This window comes from Rhopilema esculentum, chromosome 5 (genome assembly GCF_057945365.1).
Source record: "Rhopilema esculentum isolate cy_ngs chromosome 5, ASM5794536v1, whole genome shotgun sequence".
NCBI lineage: Eukaryota > Metazoa > Cnidaria > Scyphozoa > Rhizostomeae > Rhizostomatidae > Rhopilema > Rhopilema esculentum.
This window is the reverse complement of record NC_142819.1, coordinates 786,101-809,082: the sequence shown is the minus strand read 5'-3', so window position 1 is coordinate 809,082 and position 22,982 is coordinate 786,101. Positions and strand designations below refer to the sequence as shown.

The following is a 22,982-nucleotide window of genomic DNA, read 5'->3' as shown; positions in this document are numbered from 1 at the left end:
TGAAGCAGAAGAAGATGAGTTGAACTCATTTTCTTTGGGATTTCAAGCAAAAAAGACACTGATAACGATAGCACTTCCTATTCAACAAAATTTACTTCTGTCCAGCTTATTTCTACTATTTAAACATTTTGAGACTCTCTCATCCATGATTTCAAATTACCTGTGAAAAATTATGACGTCATGAAATGATGATAACGTCATGCAAAAATGATTAGAAGTAAGAAAAGTAGTAATTCTATTCATTCTTCAAAAGCACTAAATATGCGCTATGCAAGTATGGAACTTGGTCGACAAAAATAGTTGCGATCAAACAATTAATGCGGTTCAAAGCGAATTTTCTTAAGTTTATGACGTCATCAAAAAATTTGATATCTGTTGAAAATATTTTCTATTAAATCTTGGATTCTATATCTGCATAGTTTATTTAGTTGAAAAATACGATAAAAGCTGAGGTCAAGTCTTTGCCTGATTTTTAAAAAATTTGTATCAATTTTTGATGACATCATAAAAACAAGCAACTTCCTCGTAAATTTGTTGGTCCGTCTTGGATTTGAATTCTCCATGGCCGATTTAATTGGTATGTGAAATAAGTTCGTTGCTAGTTTGTTCTACATCTCAATAATTAGCCTAAAGCATAAAAGCCTAAATCTCTAAATTTTTATTAACATGAAACAAACATTAAACATACTGTAAGAAGTAAAGCAACATTTAAGCAAAACCAGTATTAGATATACTTAATGATTAGTAGTATTCTTTCAGATCAATTGATCAATTTTATCTAAAATACATTTTTTCACGATATAGAAGCACCAAGAATTTGGGCCTTTTATTTTCGTTCTTGATCGAAGAAAACTACCTTTAAACTTTTCAGAGGGCCAAATGCCTTTTCATTCTTTACAATTGAAATGATGATTTGAGAACAAACTTGTGCATATGCCTGATTCGAAAGATGAAATACTCTTCTTTGATCAAATACTTCTACTGCAGTTTTTGCAATGTGTTCTTGCTCCACAGCAGTTTTGTCATAGGAATTTATGATAAGGACTCAAGGACATTAACAAATAACAGGGGGAGTTTAGCATAAACTCGTTTTTTATAAGAAGCGTTGAGAATTTTTAGTACTGAAAGATTCTTAATCTTTTATTGAATTAACTACTCGTAGTTTCTAAAAAAATTCCCACTCTAATATTTTCTGATCAATGCGGGTATTATTATTCCAAACTGTAAGTTTCAAGTTTCTTATCCGTAAGTTCACCTTGCCTGTTCGTAATTTGATTCAACTCCCGTCAGAAAGAAAGAAAAAGAAAACGGGGCAAGTGTGCAATTTGGATCCAGTGGAGACGGGATTCACAATAGAAAACGATTGGATGGGTCAGCTTCAGCCTGTGAATTTTAATGTTTAGAATTTTTATATTTAAAATAAAAAAACTTCTTAAAATATAAAATTCACAAGTTTGGTCTTAAGAAAAAAATTCCAAGTCAACCGTTACGTTTTCCAACTGTAACTGGATTTTCCAAACTTTGGGGGGCGTTACGCCCCCCACGCCCCCCTATTATTTACGTGCCTGTCTGGGCTCAACGGAAGCATCGAGAAGAACCGAAGACAGAATGAGATGGAAGGCGGATGTTCGTACATCGGTGCTTCAAGGGCTACGGTCATGACGAGGAACAAATAAAACTGAAGCTCTTTTATGGGATTACTATCTTTATTGAAACATTGTAGTCAATGTAGCTGTTTCTTAATTTCAAAATTTCCAAGATGTGCATTGTTGGTCCACTGTGATGAAATTGACATCCTAGTTCAATCTCTTTTTTAAGTTGCTCTCTTTATAGCTAGGAGATTTAGAAAGTGAAGACTATTTTTCTTTTATAGAAAAGCCAGGCCTTACAAATGCTTGCTTTTCGGAAATGTTTATAGGTAACTCCAGAAAAACTAGAGGCATACTTTTTGACTTTGAAAAACAGCCTGAGTCTGAAGGCCAAACAAACTTGATGACCCTCTCTCGGGGTCCCCAATGATTTCAACCCTTGAGTCGATATGCCCAAAAAATATGTTCAGGTATGACACACCCTTTCATCAAGCACGACACGTTCTTTCGTCAGGCATCTAAGCTTCATACACCCTCTAATGAAAATAATGAAGTTTCGCCCCTAGTCGGGGGAACGGGAGCACGGGGCCACAGGGGCATGGGAGCTTGAAGCACAGGGGTACAAGGGCCAAGCTTAAATTCAGAGAGATTTCGCAACCTTTAAGACTTTCTGAGACAGTAAGCATTTTAATGACTTATTGTACACAAAAGAGAATTTTTGACACAAATGCAGTATGTTTTATCTTTTTTATGAATTGCTTCAACTACCTTAAAACAAACAGCCAGAACATAGCATTCCGAACAGACATAAGCAAGCTTGCTAAGAAACGAAAAATTGTTTTCAATGCCTCGCCTACATTTGATAAATAACCAAATCAACTTATGAGCAATATGGTTCGTCTAATGAAAAGCAGTGTCATAGTACTGCTCTTTCTTATTATAGCTAGCATCTTTAGTATTTTCTTTTCGAGCATGCAAAAGACTGGAGAAACAACAATTTTAAAGGAGTACTTTGAGATTGGATCGATATTGCCGCTTCTATTTCCAGAAAATGATCGCAAGCATTCATGTGGTTGGGACGAGGATATTCTAGGTAAATTACGAGGATATTCTAAGTAATGTTGCTCTTTGAAATGATGTCATTTAAGTGAATATTTACCTGCGTCCAAGACCTTAGGGTGTTGGAATAGAAAAGATTTTCTACCAATGGAAGATCGATGTATCATCTTCATGCATATCTGTCAAGCTACTGCTGTGACTTGCCCTACAAATTTATTATACAACCATACGTTTGTGCATAAAATTGTAATTAAACTATTACAAAACCATACTTTTGTCATATGTTCTTTATTTGCTTAAAAAAATTTACATTGAAAGCACGATGTAACGCATAACTCAATATGAACACCACGTGATAAAAGAAAGCTGATTCAGTGAGTACAACCAATGAAATGTTAACATACGTAGAATATTTTACAACGCCCGTGTGAAATATTGCCTGTAGCTCGAAGCTTTTCATCGGTGATTAACAGTTTTAAGCGGATTTAGAAAACATCAGATAACTTTAGAAAAGATCAGGCCATGAAACGATGATGATAATTATAATCAAAACATTTGAATACACACTTTTTTATAAGAATATAGTCTTTAAAAATTTTAAGGTTCGTAATCACAAAAATTTTATAAGTTTTTTTGGAATGCAAAACATACGTGAGTAAGACGTATCTGCTCTGTCCAAACGATGAAATTATATTTTCCAAACCTAGGCTATCATATTTTTGCCCAAGACCGTTCAAAATCCTCTTTCGTCAACCTCGTCAAGCACTTTGCTAGTCTTACAATTGAACGTTGCTAGTCATAAGAAGCGTGTTTATGACAGTTCCCTTAACAAGCTGAAGCATTCCTAACGTAATCGTATTTGGACCAAGTCTTCCTAGAGAATTAGAGAGAATGCTTTGAAGGATCGGCGAAAGAAATCTGATTCATCGTCTGAAGATGATTTCTAATCTAATACGTGTGAACTCCGCAACAAGTGAAATCGGCGAAAGATCCTTTGCAATAGCAAGAAATACGAAGACGTGGCTGTGTTGAACAATGGCACAAAAACGATTCAATCATTTGTCCATTCTAAATATATACAGAGAGATGGATTGTCAAGATTGTCAGGCTAAGATTTTCTGACTAAAGTCTTTTCCAACATGATTATGATAGTCTCTGCTAACTGATAATGAATTTTTTTATATAATTTAATATGAAATATGTATTATAAATATAATTGATATAATTAAATAATTTCGTGCAAATAACGAAAAGCGAACAAAGTGCGATTAATTCGAAAGCTAGCTTGTTCTTCCTTTTTTAGTTGGAAGATTGCCAATGGATCTAAGAGATGTTAACCTCGATGAGTTTGCAAACAAAGAAACGTTTTTTAGAAACGTCAAGGCTGGGGGACATTGGAATCCCATTCAATGCAGTGCAAAGAGCAAGGTAAATCCCGTAGAAGTAGTAAATACTTTCAGGCTGCGTTTTAACGAGAAATTTTGGAACGGTTTCAAATTTAACTTTCTTTCTAAGCGATCCCGTTTTGGTACGGCTAGCAGTTCCATTTTGAACGGTTCCAAAGAGTCTCGTGTAAACAGAAGGCATAACCGTGCTCATTTTAGCACGGTTCCATATAGAACTGGCCTCGTGTAAACGCTGTCTCAGATAGCTGATACATTCAGAGAAAGACAAGATCGGTGCAGACAAACCCAACAGACAGGCATGTCGGGACCTAAGCAAATAAACACGATAAAGTACGTGATGTCAGGAGCGTTGAGAGGGGGAGGAGGGGGGGTAGGAGAGTAAAAGGTCCTAGGGCCGTGCTCAGATGGGGCATGTAATAATCTTATACCATGTTACTATCAGATTGCACAAGGTAGAAACTTTGTTCAACTACTTATATGGAATAAATGCCTATCAGTCTGTCCACACGTCCGTACAGAGACGAGAGATATCCACAAGTTCTTGATCATGGATCGAGGCCCGTTTAAACTACTCCGTTCTCAAATGGAAATGGAGTCAGATTAATCCATTTTTGCCTTGCATTCACACTGCTCTGCTATGAAAACGAAGCAATTTGAATACGCAAATGAAAAGGGATACTTTTTAACACGGCGCGTATTGAATACGCTCAATTTTCAGTGTAAACGGAGACATCTGAATATACTAACAACGGCATCAAATTTCAAAAATTTTAAAATTGAGAATTCGCAATGGTAGCTGTTACAATAGTAACATAGTTTTGTTGATTCAATCAGCCACTGTAGACTTAACGACGGTTAAACACATCATTACATGCACAGTACGCATTCTTGCTTTGCACATTTGTGTAAAACTGATTGATTATCTTCCTCTCCTCTCTGTTACATTTTTAATAATACAAAAATGTACAAGAAGGCAGTTTGATTTTCTTTTGAAGGTTGCTGTTATAATCCCATTTCGCAATCGTGATAAACACTTGGCCATTTTACTGCGATATTTGCATCCGATTCTTCAAAAGCAAAAACTAGAATATAGGATTTTTGTTATTGAACAGGTAAGAGGCTAAATTCACCTTCCTAACTGTTATCAATGAACTCACAAGTTCATTGCGATTTTGAAGCCCCTATAATTATGAATATTGATGCTTGATTAATTTGAAGGCGCAAAGTATTACAGCAAATAAAAGATAGAGCTAAAATAGTATTAAGTGAAACAGATAAAATTGTTATTATGCTAGGCTCTTTTAACAAATATGTTTCTTTTACCTCAATAAAGTTTCAGCAAGTTTAATTTTTTTGGCAGCTTTCTTTGTTAAAAGTTTGAAACTTCTAATAGATAGCTGCCTTTCCGACTCGTTTTATTTTACATAAGAAATTTAAATAAAGTTTTTATGTCAAATTTTTAGGTTGAGAAAACATGTTTTTTCGTCTTTATAAAGTTAGAAGAAAATTGTACCCAATGAATTTACGAAAAAGAAAAAATATTCTTTTTAAAGAATGCACTATACGTAGAAGAACATCGAGGCTCCATTTTCAGAAAATCTAAAAACACCGTAAGAACATGCCCAACCTTAATGGAGAATTAGAAGGAAAAAGGTGATGTTTCTTGGAAACTTTCTCTCATGTTTACTTAACAAACTTGATTTCATTAGCTTATCAACTTCGTCACTAAAATGATCAGACAAACCATTTTTTAGTTGTCTTAGAAACAATTCTATGTAGTTTTGGAAAATCAATGTTGAAATATAAACAAAGTTAAGAACACCCGAGCCTCTAATTATCCAACAAATGAGAGCATTGCACATAAAAGATAGTAATTCAGAAAAATAAACTGTGACTATTGCTGATTTACCATCTAAAAGTAATGAATTTTTATTAGATTGACGACAAGCCATTTAACAAGGGCAAGATGATGAACGTTGGATTCCAGCATTCGCAAAAGTATAACGATTTTGACTGTTTTGTCTTCCATGATGTTGATATGATACCAGAAGATGACAGAAATGACTATGGGTGTCCCTCAAGTGTGAGACACATGGCTCCTGCAATCAACAAGTTTAAATACAAGTAAAAATATTTTAATTTATTTTCATTGATTTCAAATATAATTTTGGGTTTCTTACGCTGTTCAAAAAGTCTTTTCTAACGACCACGCTTGAGAAAAAGGCTTTGTGTATCGAAGGACTTTTGCCATTCGCTCGTTTCAGTAAACATTGTGCGAGCCACAGTTATTTTCTCTATACATTATATTTTCTATATAACGAGATTGCAAAATACGACCAGACTTTCACCAGGGACAAAATATAGAAAAACTTCTGTCATAACAAGATAATGTTGTCCTCTATTTGTTAAGGTCCTGTTTAAAGAATCTAAAAGAAAGATACTAGAATGGTGGCATTGCTGTCATGCATGACTTCTAGGTAAATGGTTATCTGTCAGTCTTTGTCAGTCTATTTCGATTTCTTAAGAAATCTTTTGTAGAATCCCTCAATCTTCCTGTCTAGGTCTCCTTCCTTTTATTATCTACCCGAATGACTTAGAGAAGTGCCTTAAATTATTTTAAGGCAAATTAGAAGCTTGGTCACCTATCTAGAAAAATACGAGAATATTCATTCAAAATCACAGCTTTGTTCAGTTTATTATGCATTAATTGAAAGTCACATGTTTGCTGCCGATGTTGTATATCGAAAGCAAATTTATCTTTTCTCAAACGCCTACAAAGTTTCTCCTACTCAAAACGTTTTGTCCTGAATAACTGTGGGACAAATGCGAACCAAGGTTTTTGCATCATTTTCTCTAATATAACCAGGCAATTTAAAGATCTCTAGATTGATAGGTACGTAACAGGTCAGAAATTATCACAAAAAGTTTTCATTATACAGCGTGCAAAGCATGGAATGAAACTTCTGATGAAATTCGCAAAATAACTTACTGAATATCTAAAAAAAAACAACTTAAAATGTATTTAAAGTGCTAAACACATTTGCCTGGAGAAGCAGCAAATTGATTTTCCAAAGGTTTCTTTCTATTAATATATTCCTATTTGTAGATAATTATTTAGATATTATCTATTTCTGAATGATTTCTTTATGTATAAAAAATTATAAATGAAATGGAGTGAGATGTGCAATAAACTATATCCAGCAATTTGAAGGGATCAGGACAATTTTTGCATCATGTTTTAACACTTAACTTTTATAATAATGGATAAATGAATTTCTTTTCAGGCTTCCTTATCGCTTTATTTTTGGAGGAGTGACATCATTCAAAAAAGAAGCATTCATTAAGGTGAATGGATTTGCAAACAAATATTACGGATGGGGTGCGGAAGACGACGATATGTATTACCGGTGACCACCATTTGATAAATTCTGGTTTCATTTATTGCACTTTAATGTCATTTTCCCTTATTTTAATAGATTGATTTAATTTCATTTACTTCAGAAATATTTTAAAATCGTATACGCTAAAAAAAACATTAAATGTCTAGTGAAAGCAAAGCCAATTATAATTTAACAAACATTCTACATTAAATCTTTTAGAAAATATTTTTCAAGTCAAATTTGAATCGTCGAGTTTGATTTTATAAAAATGTTGTATCCCGTTTCTCTTGATTTATCCATCTTCCGCATGTCTAGAGTTTTTAGGTGATCCGGGCCGCTTGCAAAAATAATTGAATCTCTCCAAAGTTATGTTTTTCATTGATAATCTGTAAAAAAGTGAACAAATAATTTAAAAGATTGGCTTGATGAATGCAGCAATTGTGACACCAGTATTTACACACAACTCATTGGCCTTTTTTCCCCCAGTGTACAAAGACACGAGTTTCGTCTTGTCCGGGCACCGTTTGAGACTGGTCGCTATACCATGATAAAACACAGTCAAAGTGAAAAAAACAAAATGGCGTAAGTGATGTTTATACATACTGTAGTTACCTTTACTATAAGATCTCAGATTTTTATTGAAAACGGATTTAACAGAAGGAGGGCATTAACTGCATAGAATCCTTTGAATAAGGATATTCGGACACAACTCGAGCTCTCTCTACTGGAATGAACTAAGATCGGAGAGAGGCTGTCTCTCACTCACATGCAAAAGAGAACAACGTAACAACACCCTAGAATAAATCTATATGCGGGACAGGCAGTATTTTCTGTGTAGCTTCCCCACTTCAACATGTAAACTCATTGAGTATCTTTGCTATAAGACACACAAATGCAAAAATCTATTTGGATAATTTTGGTTTTAAGATGGATGTAAACCTCGTGGTATTGCATTGCTTTGAAGCCCAATATTCGTACTTTTAACTTTTCCATTTTTACTTCCACTTTAAACCTTTCCATTTAGCAATAATTACGCAGCAATGAAACAACGAGCAAACTTTATGATATCAAAGGCATGAAACCATCGAAAATGAGCTACCGACTATGCGTGAGAAATGCTATAATAGCAATCAAATGCCACAGTTCAGTTTCTTGCATAAGCAATAACAAACTTGTCGATTTTGTTAGTATTGTCGGATGCATTTTGTTAGTATTGTTAGATCTCAGCAGACGTTGCATAAAAGATCGTCAAAGAGTAAGGTTATGTCGGTACCAACTGTATCAGATTTGAATTCCAGTACCATTAACTTGGCACATGAAAATAGAATAAGAAATCAAAGATAAACAAATACACATAGAATTTTTCAGCAAAATTTTGATCTAGCAAGTTTGGGTTTGTCTTGCTTAGAAAAGCAAACACAACGCCTGGTTTTCAATCTGTTTTTCATGTAGTCAACGTCATGTAGTCAAGTAACTATTTGAATGAGTAACCTGTCCAAGAACTCCATAATAGGGTCAAGCTATTGCTCGCTTTAAAGTGGATCATGTTGGTTTTTCCGCACAATTATCATCTTCTCGTATCTGTTTGCATTCTTTCTGCGGCGCAACATTTTTGATAAACGGAGCAACAAAAAGATTTTACGAATTACAGTACATATCTTCCTGTATGTTTGTTTTCATATAGTGGCACAAATTTTCCCTGTACATAGAGAAAACTGCAATATCTATATTTTAATCACATACCTACAGAAAGTAATTTGAAACTTCTTCATGGTTTCTAGAAAGCAGCTCCTGGATAGAAGAAGCAAATTTATCGATAAAGATGGACTAAGCTCTTTGAGATATTCTGTCGTGACAACCGAAAATATGACTCTGTACACATGGATTGGTGTCGATTCACAAATGACCAAAGAAGAGAAGAAACTCACAACAGCCCAAGGCAGTCAAAATAGTACAACTGAAAGGATATAACTTGGCCAATGATTTCATAAGCAGGACGAACATCATGCTGTAAATACATGGACACGAAAATGGCCTAACACTTGCAGAAAATCAATGGACGCTTAGGAATTAAAATGTTTCACGCTAGACGTCGCATTGCTTTGACTCTGCAGTCAGAATTTCAAAGCAATGGCAGCTAAAAATTAGAGAATGTGACAATAGCAATTATGAAATCTTAATTTACACCTAATAAAAATTAGACTATAAATTGCACAACTCCTCAAAATTTTTTTTCGTAAATTCTTCGTTTTTCCTTTGTTTGCATTCATTTGTTCTTAAGTAATTATTTTTTTATCATCAAATTAAAAACATTCATACCGACATTTTGAAATGTTTTTAATCTCTGAATGCACAAAGAGCATCATCAACTTTTTCAGAATTATCTCCAGATGTACAGATGATAGATTGTCATTAACAAATAGCAAACACGTTTCTCTGCGTGAAAGATGTTGTTTTGATACTGTCAAAGAAAGGAACGCTTGGATAAAAGAAGATTAAGCCTTTCGCCGGATTTAAGAATCTTGCAATCAAGGGTAAAAATTAGGCAATAAGTAGGAACTACAAGATCTACAAATGATACAATATTAAAGATAAAATGTTTTACAAGAAAATTGTGGATACAAAATTGTGGAAACAAAATACAACTCTAAAAGAATACTAATTCAAAACAAAGAAACCCACTCCATTTTATTTTCAGAGTTTCACTAAAACAACATAAGAATCTCCTCTCTTCAGGTGATTTTAAATGCCTTGGCAAACTCATTGGTGTCAAAAACATTTATCATTTATGAAAATGAAAAATCAATGTTCTGAACATTGCTCAGCTCAAAAAATAATCGACTTTCTCGCAGATTTTTACAACCTGAAATGATATCCGCTGCAACCATAATAGATGGCTACAGTAGAAATTCCAGAACAAATGAATAATTTTTACAAACTATAAGTCGTCCGAGGCCAGTAAAGGACGCGATACTGCAACTGGATCTTCAGACAGTTTAGTAAGATAATGTCATTACAAAGATCATAATTATGATTGTGCAATTTCAAGTTTACATAGACAAGGTAAAACGATCCTTGTAGTAAAATAGTGCTATTACCTATCAATTTTAACTCATTCTATAGTCATTATCAACGAATAAACACTGCAATATTGTGAAGATAAGGTTCTGATAGCTTGAGAATGAAAAATAGTACCCTTTTTGCAACTTGCAGGGTACAAATACCCCATGTGCCTTAGCAATACAAAGGGATGAGTACGTTGCAGTAGTGCAAAGGCTGGGTTCACCGAATCATCACTAAATAGCGAAGTTTTATTTGTCGATGATCTTGCACGAGACATTCGTGTTCATTGTGGCACCAATAGTCTTCTTCATCAGGATTCTCTTTCCAACGACCAACGCATAGCTTCGCCCCGTACGGTGTGAATACATCCTGGGTTGGGTCTGGCATTACGTCGCAGTCAAGAGCGCGAGAGTGGTATTTTGCGCTACCAATATCAGCATCATCGTCATTATCACTGTTGCTCCAGCAATTTCTAGCCGCCACTTGCATGTCTCCTAGAGCCACCTATCAATGCAAGATTTAACAAGCTTCTATTTTGTGGTATGACGTAACCAATGATATAATTACATGTTGTATTGACTAAAAAACGTTCTTTCAATCAAATATGGCAAACATTGTTGGGGAATGGTTAGGGCAACAGGAAGGAAAATAGATAAGTAATAAACTGCAGGATTTGTCAAATCTTTCTATAATAAGGAATTTCTGCGGTTCTAAAAGGTCAAATTAAATGATTCAGCTTTCCTTTCACAAATGTAAAAAAGATGTGTAATAAAGATTAAGGAAATGTTGCTTGAATGTTCTCAAGGAGGCGATAAAAAGAAGAATCCACACTCAGGCTTACTTTTCTAGCGTTCGTATCAAAGAGTTTCTCATAAATATATCAGGCAAATTACCTCGCATAAGAAAACAAAACCAGGGCTTTTGCAATTATTGTGATAACTGGAATATGACATCGCTTTTTTGAAAGACAGAGAGAAATAAATCCCCTGAAATGAAAACGAGAAATTGTATAAATTGAAATCCAGGTAGAAAGAAGTGCGAGAAAGGACGCTTAGAAAACAATTTTACAAGAAAGAAGCGTATATTATTCTGATGCAAAGTCGAGTAGACAATTTTGAAGAAGCTTCCACTGCTATGTAAAAATTTACAAAATGAAGCAACTTGAGATTTCATCAATAGCTGTATGATCGCTTTGTCTTTTTATCCAATTATTATACACATAACCATCCTCCTAAGAACTAAGACTTCCTAAAAATACAAAAAAAATTAATATTGACCATAAATTCAGTACCTTGATGTTTGGTTGGTTAAAAAAGACATGCGAGAAATGATAAGCACCTGCTTTTCGTTCCACCCTGCTAATAAAATTGCTACTTACACAGCCCAATGAATTTCCTGTTTTCATGGCATGGATTTCGTCTTGCTTAATTCCATTCTTTAAAATGCTTATCACATGAGAGGTGTCTGTACCATGCCAAAGAAGTTGGCGGTTGTGCTTGACTCCGCAACTTTCAAAGTTGTTCTCTTCCTCGTCACGCTTGAGGCGATACAGGCCAGAGACTGTCACAGTGTCACCTTCAAAGCAATGTTTAAATCAAATTACTTGAGGGTATCTTTAAGTGGTTGAAAGCTTATGTAAAGTCTGATAGATATGAGCATTTTGGGTACAAAAGTATGGAAAAAGAAGCTAAAATTCAGCCTTAAGTGGCCCAGGTTGACAAATTGACAAATTGACAGAATTACTAGTTACTGGGTGTAGGGGCTTGGAAAGGATGGTTTAAAGCTAGAAAAAACATTTAAATCTTCAGAGTTTTTGTTGAAAAAAAATTTGAACGATTAGCTCCTTGTCGTGAGGGAAAAATTGAGTGCTTTGATAAGGCTCTGTAAATATTATCCTTGGCTCTGATTAGGAAAAGATGCGCTATTGCCTGTATTTAAAGCATTCTATCCAATCTTACCACAAAGAAAGAAAAACAACACGTGTTAGAGAATGCCGATGGGTCACTTCCATGCATTGTCACTAGGGGCAACCATTAGGCATGAAGAAAATGGTCGAGCATGAAAAACGATGAATGAACTCTTCAACAAAAAATCCTTTTTTCGTTAAAAAAAATTACATAACAGCACGCTATTCGTTGTATCGATTGCACATTGAGCAGCCATTGAAGAGAAAAATATCAATTTGAAATATTCTCATGCCACCTTAGTAATTCCTACCTTGAAGAGAATTCTCAATGAATTGAAGAATATATTGACTCTCAGTTGATGTATGGTCCATTATTTCACAATTCACTCCAATACCACGGAAAACATAATCGACTGGATTGATAACTATGGAAGAAAGAATTAGTACTTGCATGAGCACGTGCTTCAAGTTCTGACAAATTTCGCTCAATTATGACCTAATTCAGGGGTCTAGCATTGGATCATGCACAAAAACGCAAATAGGGATTGTATTGATTGATGCACAACACGCAGAACTACATTGTTTATCAGCTTTCATTTAGCTCTGGCACAAGAGCTAACAGCTAGCAAAAGCTTCTCAAACAGCTAACATTGACGAGATAAGAAAAGAGATTGGTTTCTTCCTATAGATACCGAAATGTTTTCTTGGGTAGGCAAAAAGCTTTTTGACTCTTTAGATGACATCAAAGTGATAGTAGGTAATGCCTACCTTGTTTTTTGTGCTGAGCAGCTAGTAACAACTCACTAGCTGTTGATAAATCTGTTAGCATATTTAAGCGCTCCAAATACTTTTTGACTTCATTTAAAGTGTTCAGAGGTATGATTCGCTCGTAGGCATAGTGAGCTGGCGGTACCATCATGTAAAGATTGTTGCTCAACTCTGCAACCTGAAAAATAGGTAAATATCGACTAATGAAAGAAATCATCACAAAAAGCTGCAGTTTTTCTAGAAGAAAAACACTGTTAAAGGGCGGTTTGTGTTACCATTTTGAAAGGGAATTGCTTATTCGGACAAGGTTTTTTAAAATAACAAAAAATAAAAGCTAGATATCGAGATAACTGTAGCAACCTAAAAATGAAAAAGGCTAGACCCAACAACTTCACCAATTCATACTATTAGGCAGCCTTTCCACTAGCCTGGGTTAAAACATACCCGGGTTAAAAATTATCCGTTTTTAAAGTGAGTCAATGGAAACGGCACTTTTCTTCGACCCGTTTTTAATCCATTTTTGATCGTTCCCACTAAGCCGGGTTAAAATGCATGCAGGGTGAAAAGTTGTAAGAGAATTCAGTATTTTCATCAAAATCCTTCAATTTCTATCGTTGTAGGCCAATGGAAGCAACATCGACATCCAGGATTTTGTTTTTTTACTTTTGGCGCCGTCACAATTTTTAAACGTTGCTGTTGTTGCAAGTGGATCAAAAGTTATCCGGGTTCGGCGTTTTCATTAACTCGCAGGTGAGTCAAAAGATACCCGGGTAAAAACTGACCCACTTTGAGACCCGTTTTCAAACTTATCCGTTTTTCAAGTGAGTTAGTGGGAACGCGACGCGGAAACGGATAACTTTTAACCCGGATATGTTTTAACCCAGGTTAGTGGAAAGGCTGCCTTAGTGTACAACAAGCCAATCAAAATATGGTCAAAATTCGATGGTTTACGTCATTAATCTCCTGATCATAATCAGAGTGATTTGCTTAGGAGTTCCCATTTGGGAATTGTTTTCACCGAATTGGCTAAAAATGAAACATACGGTAGAGTCATTGACTTCAATCTTCACCTCAAATATTCGTCACGGGGTGATTGAGTACAAAAAGATTTAAAGCACTAATAGAATTGATCGGGAGGGAATAAAAGTGTTTTGCAAATAGCATATCTATTTTTTAGAAAAAAATACACAAATAAACAAAAAGAAAAAAAATCAGCATAGCTAACATTTCTATCAAAATAGCTTCTAAAGAAAGAATTAGGAAATATCTTTCATTTCACGATCCCCAAACGATTAATTGATTTTCCATGGGTGAACAGATATCAAGATTATATCAGAAAAGGTAAGCAGTTCTTTCAAAAATCAGTGCATACCTTTTCATAAATGAAGACGTCATTCGCTTGGGAGTCTTTCTTGCTCTCCAGCAATCCACTAAAAATAAACCCATAAAATCTAACTATACTTTAGAAACATTAAGGAGAGTAAATTTAATTCAAAAACTCAATTTAAAACGGTTAGCACTGACTTGGTAAAATAAGCTAGGGATTCTTTAAACAACAGGAAACAAATAAAAAATATTAAAAGGCTTAAGCGACTTCTTTGGTAGATCAAATATATTTCTACGGAAACACTACTTTGAGATTCTAAGTTTGAGAACATCGAGACAAATTGTATGAAGCTGACACTACATACGTCTTTAAAAGACATCGATAAAAATTCTTAAAGACACAATATTTTAAAACAGTCTGCCAATTTTAGGTGCCACAAAAAGATTATATAAGAAGGAACATTGTTTGAACGATGAAAATGCAATTCAAGCTCAAAGGCAGCGTGAAAATAAATCCACAAACCGTATTTCATCTAGGATTAACTTTGCTTGCTCAATCACGTCACGGGATATCAAACCAAAAGGTAAAAAATCCCTGTCCACCTTGCAGAAGTTTTGCAGCCATCGGTCATAAGCACGAAGATCTATCTGTAAAAAATGAAACACATCAATGGGGGAATACATCAATGGGAGATTTTATCAATGGGGGAATACATCAATGGGGAAATTGACAATGGGAGATTACATCAATAGGGGAACACGTCAATGGGGGAATACATCAATAGGGGAATACTTCAATAGGGAAAGACATCAATGGGAGATTTTATCAATGGGGGAATACATCAATGGGGAAATATATCAATGGAAGATTACATCAATGGGGGATTACAGCAATGGGAGATTACATTAATCGGGGAATACATCAATAGGGAAAATTATCAATGGGATATTTTATCAATAGGGGAATACATCAATGGGGAAATATATCAATGGGAGATTACATCAATAGGGGCAACATCAATAGGGAAAGACATTAATAGGGAAAATTATCAGTGGGAGATTTTATCAATGGGGGAATACATCAATGGGAAATACATCAACGGGAGATTATATCATTAGAGGAATACATCAATGGGGAAAAACATCAACGGGAGATTACATCAACGTGTAGTCAAACTTGAAAGTAACTTCAAAAGTAAAGTGGAATATTAACAACATCAATCTTATGCATACCACATTTTCAAGGACACAGTTTAAGGTTTCTTGGGGCTAACTAAGCAAAAAATCATAAATCAATCGATATAATTAAGTCTATCAATGATTGATTTCTTCGAACAATTTTCCCTTCCATTTTTAGATGCTGCTAAAATCAAACGAAAAACAAAAGATCTTGCCAAGTTTTGCATTAAAATTTCCAGTTCTTCTGGCAAACTTGATCCTGGGGATTCTTTTTGAGTAAAAGGCTTCAATATTTTATTTGTCTTGTGGAGCATCCTTTCAGGGTTTTTCTCGTTTCTTACCAACGAATACTTGTTGGGCGTCTTCTGGAAGCTACAAAATATGAGAAACTCCAAAGCTGACTAGAAATATGACAAACGTACAAGTGCAGAAAGATCCAAAATACACATAAAAGACTGTAACCCAATTAAAAAAACAACCGGAAACACAAAAGATAAAGGCAAAAACTGCATTAGAAAGCTGTTTGAAAACCTAGTCTTGTGTGAAAACAGTAAGGTCGATCAACTCAAGTTTTCTTCAAATCAGTAACAGGAACTACACAGGAGGAAGAATGTGTTACTTAGGCTTGCAAAATGTCCCACGACCTACTTATTCAAATCAGCCCACTTGTTCCCCGTCTTGCTTTTAAAAATCTTCTGAAATTCATTGCACGCATCCTGTGGGTTAGAGAATGGAGTCTGCTGGTGTTGGCCGCCAGAACCTATCCTTCCCCACCGATTAAACAGAAGCCAAAGTTGTTTCCCTTTATGATGGACAACCTAAGATGAAAAAGCATCTTGTCTCAATGAAAGTTAGATAAAGAGTTACACGGGGAAGAGAAAAACAAGTAACAGTAGAGACTGGATCTTTCAAATGTTAAAAAATCTTTAAAATGTTACTACCAAAATTTAAAAGGTAAAAGAAAAAAATGATAAAAATATTATAAAATGCAAATATGAAACAGACAACAAGCAGAATTAAAACATGCAATGATGGTTATTAAAAAGGGATTGTATTTCCCTTTAGTTGCCTTTTGTTGATAAAGAAGGGTGAAAACAAAGATTCATTTGAAGATTGAGCTTGAAATGCTGCAGCAACATTAAATTTATAATGAAAATAAGATTAATGGTAAGATTTGGACCGCAAGATTGTACTATGGGATGACAATAAAGATTTTGCCGTATGACAAAATTTTGATCTGGCAATAAGATTAGGAATCTGCAGAAATATGAAGATTCTACAACAACATCAAGACTAGGCTTCTGCAAGGGCAAGATCTTACTGTAAGAACAAGACACAGAGAGATTTAGAAGCATAGAAAAATGCTCTTATATTGAATGAACTTGACACTTGAAAAAAATGATCCATGTAATACCTGAAGTTTATAGAACACATTGATTCCATATAACCCACGTCGGACATCGACTTTTGTGAGCACAACATCGTAGAAGACTCCTGTCTCTTCATCCATGTAGACAGCACTGTGTAAACAATACAATATTAAAAGCTTTGAAACAAAAGTGGACAGGTAGCTTTGAATATGAATATAAGCTTAAGACCATTCTACAAAACGACATTCTAGATACTTGGGACATAAAAATATGCAAACCAATTTCTTAAAGAAAATACATATTTCTAAAAAGATGCAATTTTAAAAGATTCGTAGTTCTGGTTAATAAAAGGCAAAGCAATTATCACCAGCTTTGAATTTAAGGAGAGAAAATCCTTTGGTCATGTAGATATAAAAGCCAAATTATTCCTAGAGTCGTCAGCTAAACTCTAAACATGAATATGAGTTCCTTGACGATAAATTAGACATGATTCAATAAGCCTTTCGTGCCGCAAAATTTGTAAATAGCAGAGAAGGGCAGAATGTGTCATACTAAGGCATTTTCCGATGTTTATACTCTGAAGAGTGTTGGACATTTTCATATTACAATTTTTGTTGATATCAAAGGTGTTATTTTACAGAATCTCAAAATAGTGACGAAATGCAAGAATTTAGCGCTACACTGCTCATCTTACTTAGGATGTAAATCAATAAAAGTGATTTACTTGAAAATATCTTGCGATTAATAAAATCAGCAAGCAGGGGTTGTATTTTACTTAATAATGGAGACTACATAATCATTTGTGAGACCAACTTAACGTAACAGTATTCGTGGAATCTCTTGTGAGAATGGGACTAACAGCCCACAGCTGTCACCCGCCTCATATCCCTCTAGCCTTACCCTGTTGCAGCCATGTTCAAAGCTTTATCAACTGTCGGTGTGCTTTCATTCAGTTGCACCTTTTTAAGCTTCTTAATTTCCTCTTCCGCATCGCGCTTTACATCCAACTTAGTGCCTTCCCAGAATTCCCCTGCTTTAGATTTGAATGGGAAAACCTCCTCCTCCTTGACTGATTCAACAGTGAAATTCTAAGAAAAATGTGAGTTGAAAACGCGATGAAACATAATTCAAAAAAGTCGCTTCTTAAAGTATACAACGTACGAATAAAAATCGAAGAAAAGCATACAGGAGTGTCAGACGAAAAGCTCAAGTAATTCTAAAATGTTTGCTTTTTGCAAAGCAATTATGTATCGAGAAAGGAAAGGAGATTGATGGCAGTTTTTATAGAGCTATAGATGAATGAATTACACCATGAAAAAAGCAAGTTAATCAAACAAGAAAATTAAAATACCTGTCAGTTAGATTTATATGACACAGCTATGCTGATCAGTTATAATGCTAGCACACTTGGCTCGATAGCTCATGCGAGTTTCTTCAAATTTCCAAACCTTTTGTTTATCGTTAATTGAACTGAACTGGGTTGAATTGAAGTGAGTTGGAAAAGTAGCTTTTTATAGCAATAGAGAGGCTGTAGTGCGAGAAAGGGGCCAATTAGAGGTTTTGGAGTAGATTAAGGTCATAAACAAAATGAAGAATTAGTCGAGTTTTAGTTCAGTTCTTTATGAAAGGGATGAAGGGAGACGGCAGCGCATACTTCAATGCATATCATTGTCCAGTGTGCTCCACTTCCTTTACATCAAAATTTTCTTTGTGAAAGCAATTAGTTAAAAGTAAAAGTAAAAGGATAATTGAATATTGAAACACAGAAAAATGGCACACCTGTTTAAGTCGGGCAGGAAACAAACTTGCCATAACCCCAGTGGGTTGCTTCAATGCATAGTACAATGGAGCATGTCCGAAATCATCCACATGCTCCAAACCTATTCGCTTCTTGAGCAATATTTTGAGTATTTCCGTATGCTCTGTATAAAACTAAAAAGGAATACAAAACTTAACAAATGTTCTAAAAAGTATCAACAGCAACGCGTTTTGATAATGAGAACATCTTGGATCTAAACATACAACCCAGGATCCAATGTGTAACTGGATCGTGACGAAAATTCCTATTCAAATTTTTGAACATAATTCTTTATAGCAAGAAAGGAAGGCTGTAAAGCAAATAAAGGTTGGTTTGTACAGAGTTGAGGCAGAGTCAGTCCTATAAAACTATTCCTCCTCTTTTTAAATCTAGTTTGAGAAAGACGTTTCTTAACAGAATGCAAAGGGCATTTTAGTACAACAGGTGGATAAAAATTGCATCATTAATTTTAAACCAACTTATTTTGAATATTTTGGATATTTGAATATTTCGAACAATGTGACCTATGTGACCTTAGAACGTGACCTATGTAACCTCAGAGCGTGACCCATGTGACCTTACAACGTGACCTACAGTATGTGACCCCAGACCGTGACCTATGTTACCATAGAACGTGACCTATGTGAATTAAGATCTTGACCTATGTGATGAAACTGGTAAAAGGGAAAACAAAACTTACACCATCCTTTGAACTGAGGCAAATGTGGGCCAAAGAAGATCCATTCTTGGTCACTACATCAAGATTAATTTGTCTGTAGCTCAGGAGGAGCTTCACCATATCTTGATAATTACTCATAACAGCTACCATCAAAGGAGTTATTCCTCTGCGCTAAAATAAAAGTCAGTTTATAGCTACGAGTAAGCTTAAAACTTCTAAAAAATACAAACGTGAAATGAAAGAGAATGCATACTTTTATGATAAAAAAGAAATGATCTAGGGTCGATGATTAAGGATATGTTGATGTATTGCGGTATGCTGAGCTCAAAAGAAAGGTATAGTACATAAAAAACGTCCCTTGTCCCTTGCCACGTTTAATATAACATGTATTACCAACAAAGAGGTTTAAATAATCAGGACTCTATGTTGATCTTTTCTTCAAAAGTGGTTTTACGTAAGTACGTACGTTCGCAAAGTTGATATCTGCTCCATTGGCAAGGAGATACTCAATCGAGCCTTGTTTATCGCTTGATTTAGGGTCGGCAAAATTACCATCGTTTTCAAGCAGTACTAAATCGTTGAGTATTGTCGTTGTTTCTGCTAGAGCTTCGTTGTCTAGTGTGCCAGTGGAATAGCAAATATCAAAAGAATTAACACCTTTGCTCACAAATAACCTAGAAAGAAACAGGTCGAAGTAAAATGCTGCCAGTCGCTAAATAATTATGTAAACTATCATTTGTCCAAGTCTATCAACATTCTCTTACACATTGATCACGAAAGTTAGAAGGAAAGATATTTTACTACAATTACTACAATCTTGCTGACACAGAAATTTCAATTTATTTGATTTACTTACGCTAGGTAGCTCCTCAGTTTCGATAACGGCACACGAACATGAAATCAGATGCATAACGTATAAGAAAAACCTTATTACTGTATTACAAATTGAAATAATTACTGGAAATGGAAATTTTAAAATAAGAAAAAAGGAACGGGTCAGGCTCTCAGGCAGAGGTCGAAGATATTTTCTTTAGCTAAGCAGTGAACGTTGGTAAAGGAGTAAATGATTAAGCTTCTTTATAAAGGCCTCGTTTCCAATTGATGAGTTGAAAACACTTGATTGCAGATAATATTTATCGAATTGCCAACATGTTGCAGCGCCATCTACCCATCTTTCACGACGCTAGTTTCTAGGCTTTTTGACAAATGCTTTTAGAACACTATGTTAACTAGATATTGTAAAGGACTTAAGAAGCTACACTGATTCAAAGACTCACTTTATCAATTTGACATGTTTTTCCTCGATTTTGCCATCATTTACAGCGGTGTTAAAAACAGCAGCCAGAGGAGTAAGCCCTTCTTTATTTGATCTATTCAAGGAGACCAAAGAGTAATCTGCAAAAAGAAAGACGGTTGGAAAATTAGTAGAAAAATATCTACAAAGATTGTAGGGAATGTGGGAAGCAAATGAGGTTTAATACCTTGAGAAAATATATAACAGTTAAGTATATAGAGAACATACCAAGAAACAAACTGCAGAGAGAAAAATGAGCATTGTGAGCTGCAATGTGTAAAGGAAGCACGCCGTCCTTATCTTCCTTGGCCACATCAATACCTTTGTCAAGCAAAAACTTCGCAATCTAGAGAGTAAATAAGATAATAATTTGAGACTGTTTCGATACATGATGATTATCGTTTTTCATATAAAGTGATTAAAAAATCAATGCGACTTGAATGCAATTTAAAGTTTTTAAGAAAACTAAAAGAGGAAAACTTTTCACTTCACAAGTAGATAGTTTACAGCTTAATACGAATCGACTAGACATCAAAACTATGAAAATATGAAAAGCTCACTTGTATTAACATTCCATCATCACTTTCATCCAGATTGGAATGAGTGGCCAAAACATGCAGCATGCTTGAGGAGTTTCCATCGAGAGCGAGAAATGCTTTTGCATTCCTCTCCTGCTTGAGCAGGGTCCAGGCCAGACTAAGCCTGCTTGCCTTCAGCGATGCCTTGAAAAAGAGGGCAAAGTTTGAAACGGCTCACCGAGAAAGAAGTTACGGCAAATGGGTCAACAAAATTATTGTTGAAGAAATAGAATGAAAAAACTGCCTTAATAAATGAAATTCTAGCTCTTTCCAAGCGGGTGTTGCCAATGCTTTATAAGAAAAGACATCTCAGTTATTACGTACCCTAAAAGCGTCGAATAATGGTATTCCCCCGCACTCGAGTATCATATAGGCGACTCCTGGCCAGTCCTTCTCAATTGCAATTTGTAACGCTGATTTCTTCACTGGCTCTGGCTTTTGAAGGGCACAGTTGGCAGCATGCTTCCATTTAGAACTCGCAACTCTGCACATAAAAACGACCATTCAGAGCATTTCGTAGGCGTTTAAATTTAATAGAAAAATGAAACAAGAAGGATATAAAGAGCAAAGGAATGGTTAAAATGAGTAAAAGGTCATCATTATCATCATCATCGTTATCATTACCAGAAGACCTACTCGAAGGTGTTTCTCCTTCAAGTAGGATACTAGCTAGTGCCTGCGTGTCCTTCGGTGCTCCCCTTGTGATCCCCCGTCTCTTTCTTCTCCTGTCTAGCGCACCTTCCTTCACTAGTCCCTTTTATGCTAATACCTTCTCAGAAGATCTCTACCAGTTTGTAAAGAAAAAGGGAAATAAAACCGACAAACCAACAAAGGTACAGGAATAAAAGCCTGGAACAACATACATGCTAGTTTCTTCTCTTTGCTTGCTAAAGGAAACATTGAAAATAATAAATACTTACTCTTCTTTATATTCCTTTAATTGCTCTTCTGTGACGGGGGTTATCACATCCCAAGTCGACAGTTTGCTACTATGCTGTAAAAGGATCATTGCACATCTGCAAGAAAAGTAACCCTGATAGTTTTAGATTACCCAGGCTAACCGATCTTTTCTATAAAGCTACAGGGAAGACTAACGAAGAGAGGAATTACATAATTTAAGTGAGTTGGTGCATTTAGTTTTTCCAAAGCATTCAAGAAACAAAAAAAAAGGTTTATCTGAAAGGATTCGTTTATTGTAGTAAAAACAACAGCTGTTCATTTTCAAATTTTAGGTGCTCCATATTAAAATATCAATCAAAGCAGGTCAGTTTTCTAAGTTAGTCAACCCAATTAACAATCAAATAATACATTCTAAATGCATCTACTTTGGCATTGCCTTTGGCAGTTTTCCTATTTTAGTTTGCGTAAAAACTTTAAATTGCATTCAAGTCGCATTTATTTTTTAATCACTTTATATGAAAAATGATAATCATCATGTATCGAATTATCATGTATTTACCCGTGGTGTCCCGAACGTAATGCTAGTGCCACCGGCGTATTTCCATGCTCATCAACTCCATTAGCCAATGCGCCATGCTGTAAAGAATTCGCAACAACACAAAGCTTAGTTTCGTTGCAAAGCAGCTA

The 22,982-nt window shown here is 35.1% G+C and overlaps 2 protein-coding genes across 2 annotated transcripts in view; one reads left to right on the top strand and one right to left on the bottom strand.

Annotated features, from left to right (window-relative positions):
- Nucleotides 1–1,580: 1,580 nt before the first annotated feature.
- LOC135690144 (beta-1,4-N-acetylgalactosaminyltransferase bre-4) lies at nt 1,581–10,695 on the top strand. Its single transcript, XM_065207621.2, has 7 exons — nt 1,581–2,682; nt 3,952–4,076; nt 5,050–5,166; nt 5,991–6,178; nt 7,339–7,461; nt 7,921–8,016; nt 9,216–10,695. The coding sequence occupies exons 1-7, from the start codon at nt 2,472–2,474 to the stop codon at nt 9,403–9,405; spliced, it is 1,050 nt and encodes a 349-aa protein (XP_065063693.2). The 5' UTR covers nt 1,581–2,471; the 3' UTR covers nt 9,406–10,695.
- The window catches only part of LOC135690140 (poly [ADP-ribose] polymerase tankyrase), a 34,390-nt gene continuing 21,857 nt past the window's right edge, over nt 10,450–22,982 (bottom strand). Inside the window, exons 27-46 of the mRNA XM_089108593.1 lie at nt 22,855–22,931; nt 22,316–22,411; nt 21,720–21,879; nt 21,378–21,539; nt 21,046–21,163; nt 20,801–20,918; nt 19,990–20,197; nt 19,545–19,694; nt 18,826–18,978; nt 17,947–18,134; nt 17,091–17,196; nt 16,325–16,494; nt 15,892–16,048; nt 15,021–15,145; nt 14,544–14,601; nt 13,172–13,349; nt 12,715–12,828; nt 11,876–12,072; nt 11,391–11,483; nt 10,450–11,001 (exon numbers count right to left, since the gene is read on the bottom strand). Of these exons, the coding sequence (XP_088964719.1) occupies nt 10,717–11,001; nt 11,391–11,483; nt 11,876–12,072; nt 12,715–12,828; nt 13,172–13,349; nt 14,544–14,601; nt 15,021–15,145; nt 15,892–16,048; nt 16,325–16,494; nt 17,091–17,196; nt 17,947–18,134; nt 18,826–18,978; nt 19,545–19,694; nt 19,990–20,197; nt 20,801–20,918; nt 21,046–21,163; nt 21,378–21,539; nt 21,720–21,879; nt 22,316–22,411; nt 22,855–22,931 (2,913 nt within the window). The 3' untranslated portion in view covers nt 10,450–10,716. The remainder of the gene's footprint in view (nt 11,002–11,390; nt 11,484–11,875; nt 12,073–12,714; nt 12,829–13,171; nt 13,350–14,543; nt 14,602–15,020; nt 15,146–15,891; nt 16,049–16,324; nt 16,495–17,090; nt 17,197–17,946; nt 18,135–18,825; nt 18,979–19,544; nt 19,695–19,989; nt 20,198–20,800; nt 20,919–21,045; nt 21,164–21,377; nt 21,540–21,719; nt 21,880–22,315; nt 22,412–22,854; nt 22,932–22,982) is intronic.

Bases quoted from the DNA above. Each gene is read 5' to 3' on its own strand.
- LOC135690144 (XM_065207621.2), top strand. From the start codon at position 2,472: ATGAGCAATATGGTTCGTCTAATGAAAAGCAGTGTCATAGTACTGCTC. The intron at 4,077-5,049 runs GTAAATCCCGTA...TTTCTTTTGAAG, and splicing joins AATGCAGTGCAAAGAGCAAG to GTTGCTGTTATAATCCCATT. The intron at 7,462-7,920 runs GTGACCACCATT...TTTTTCCCCCAG, and splicing joins GACGACGATATGTATTACCG to TGTACAAAGACACGAGTTTC.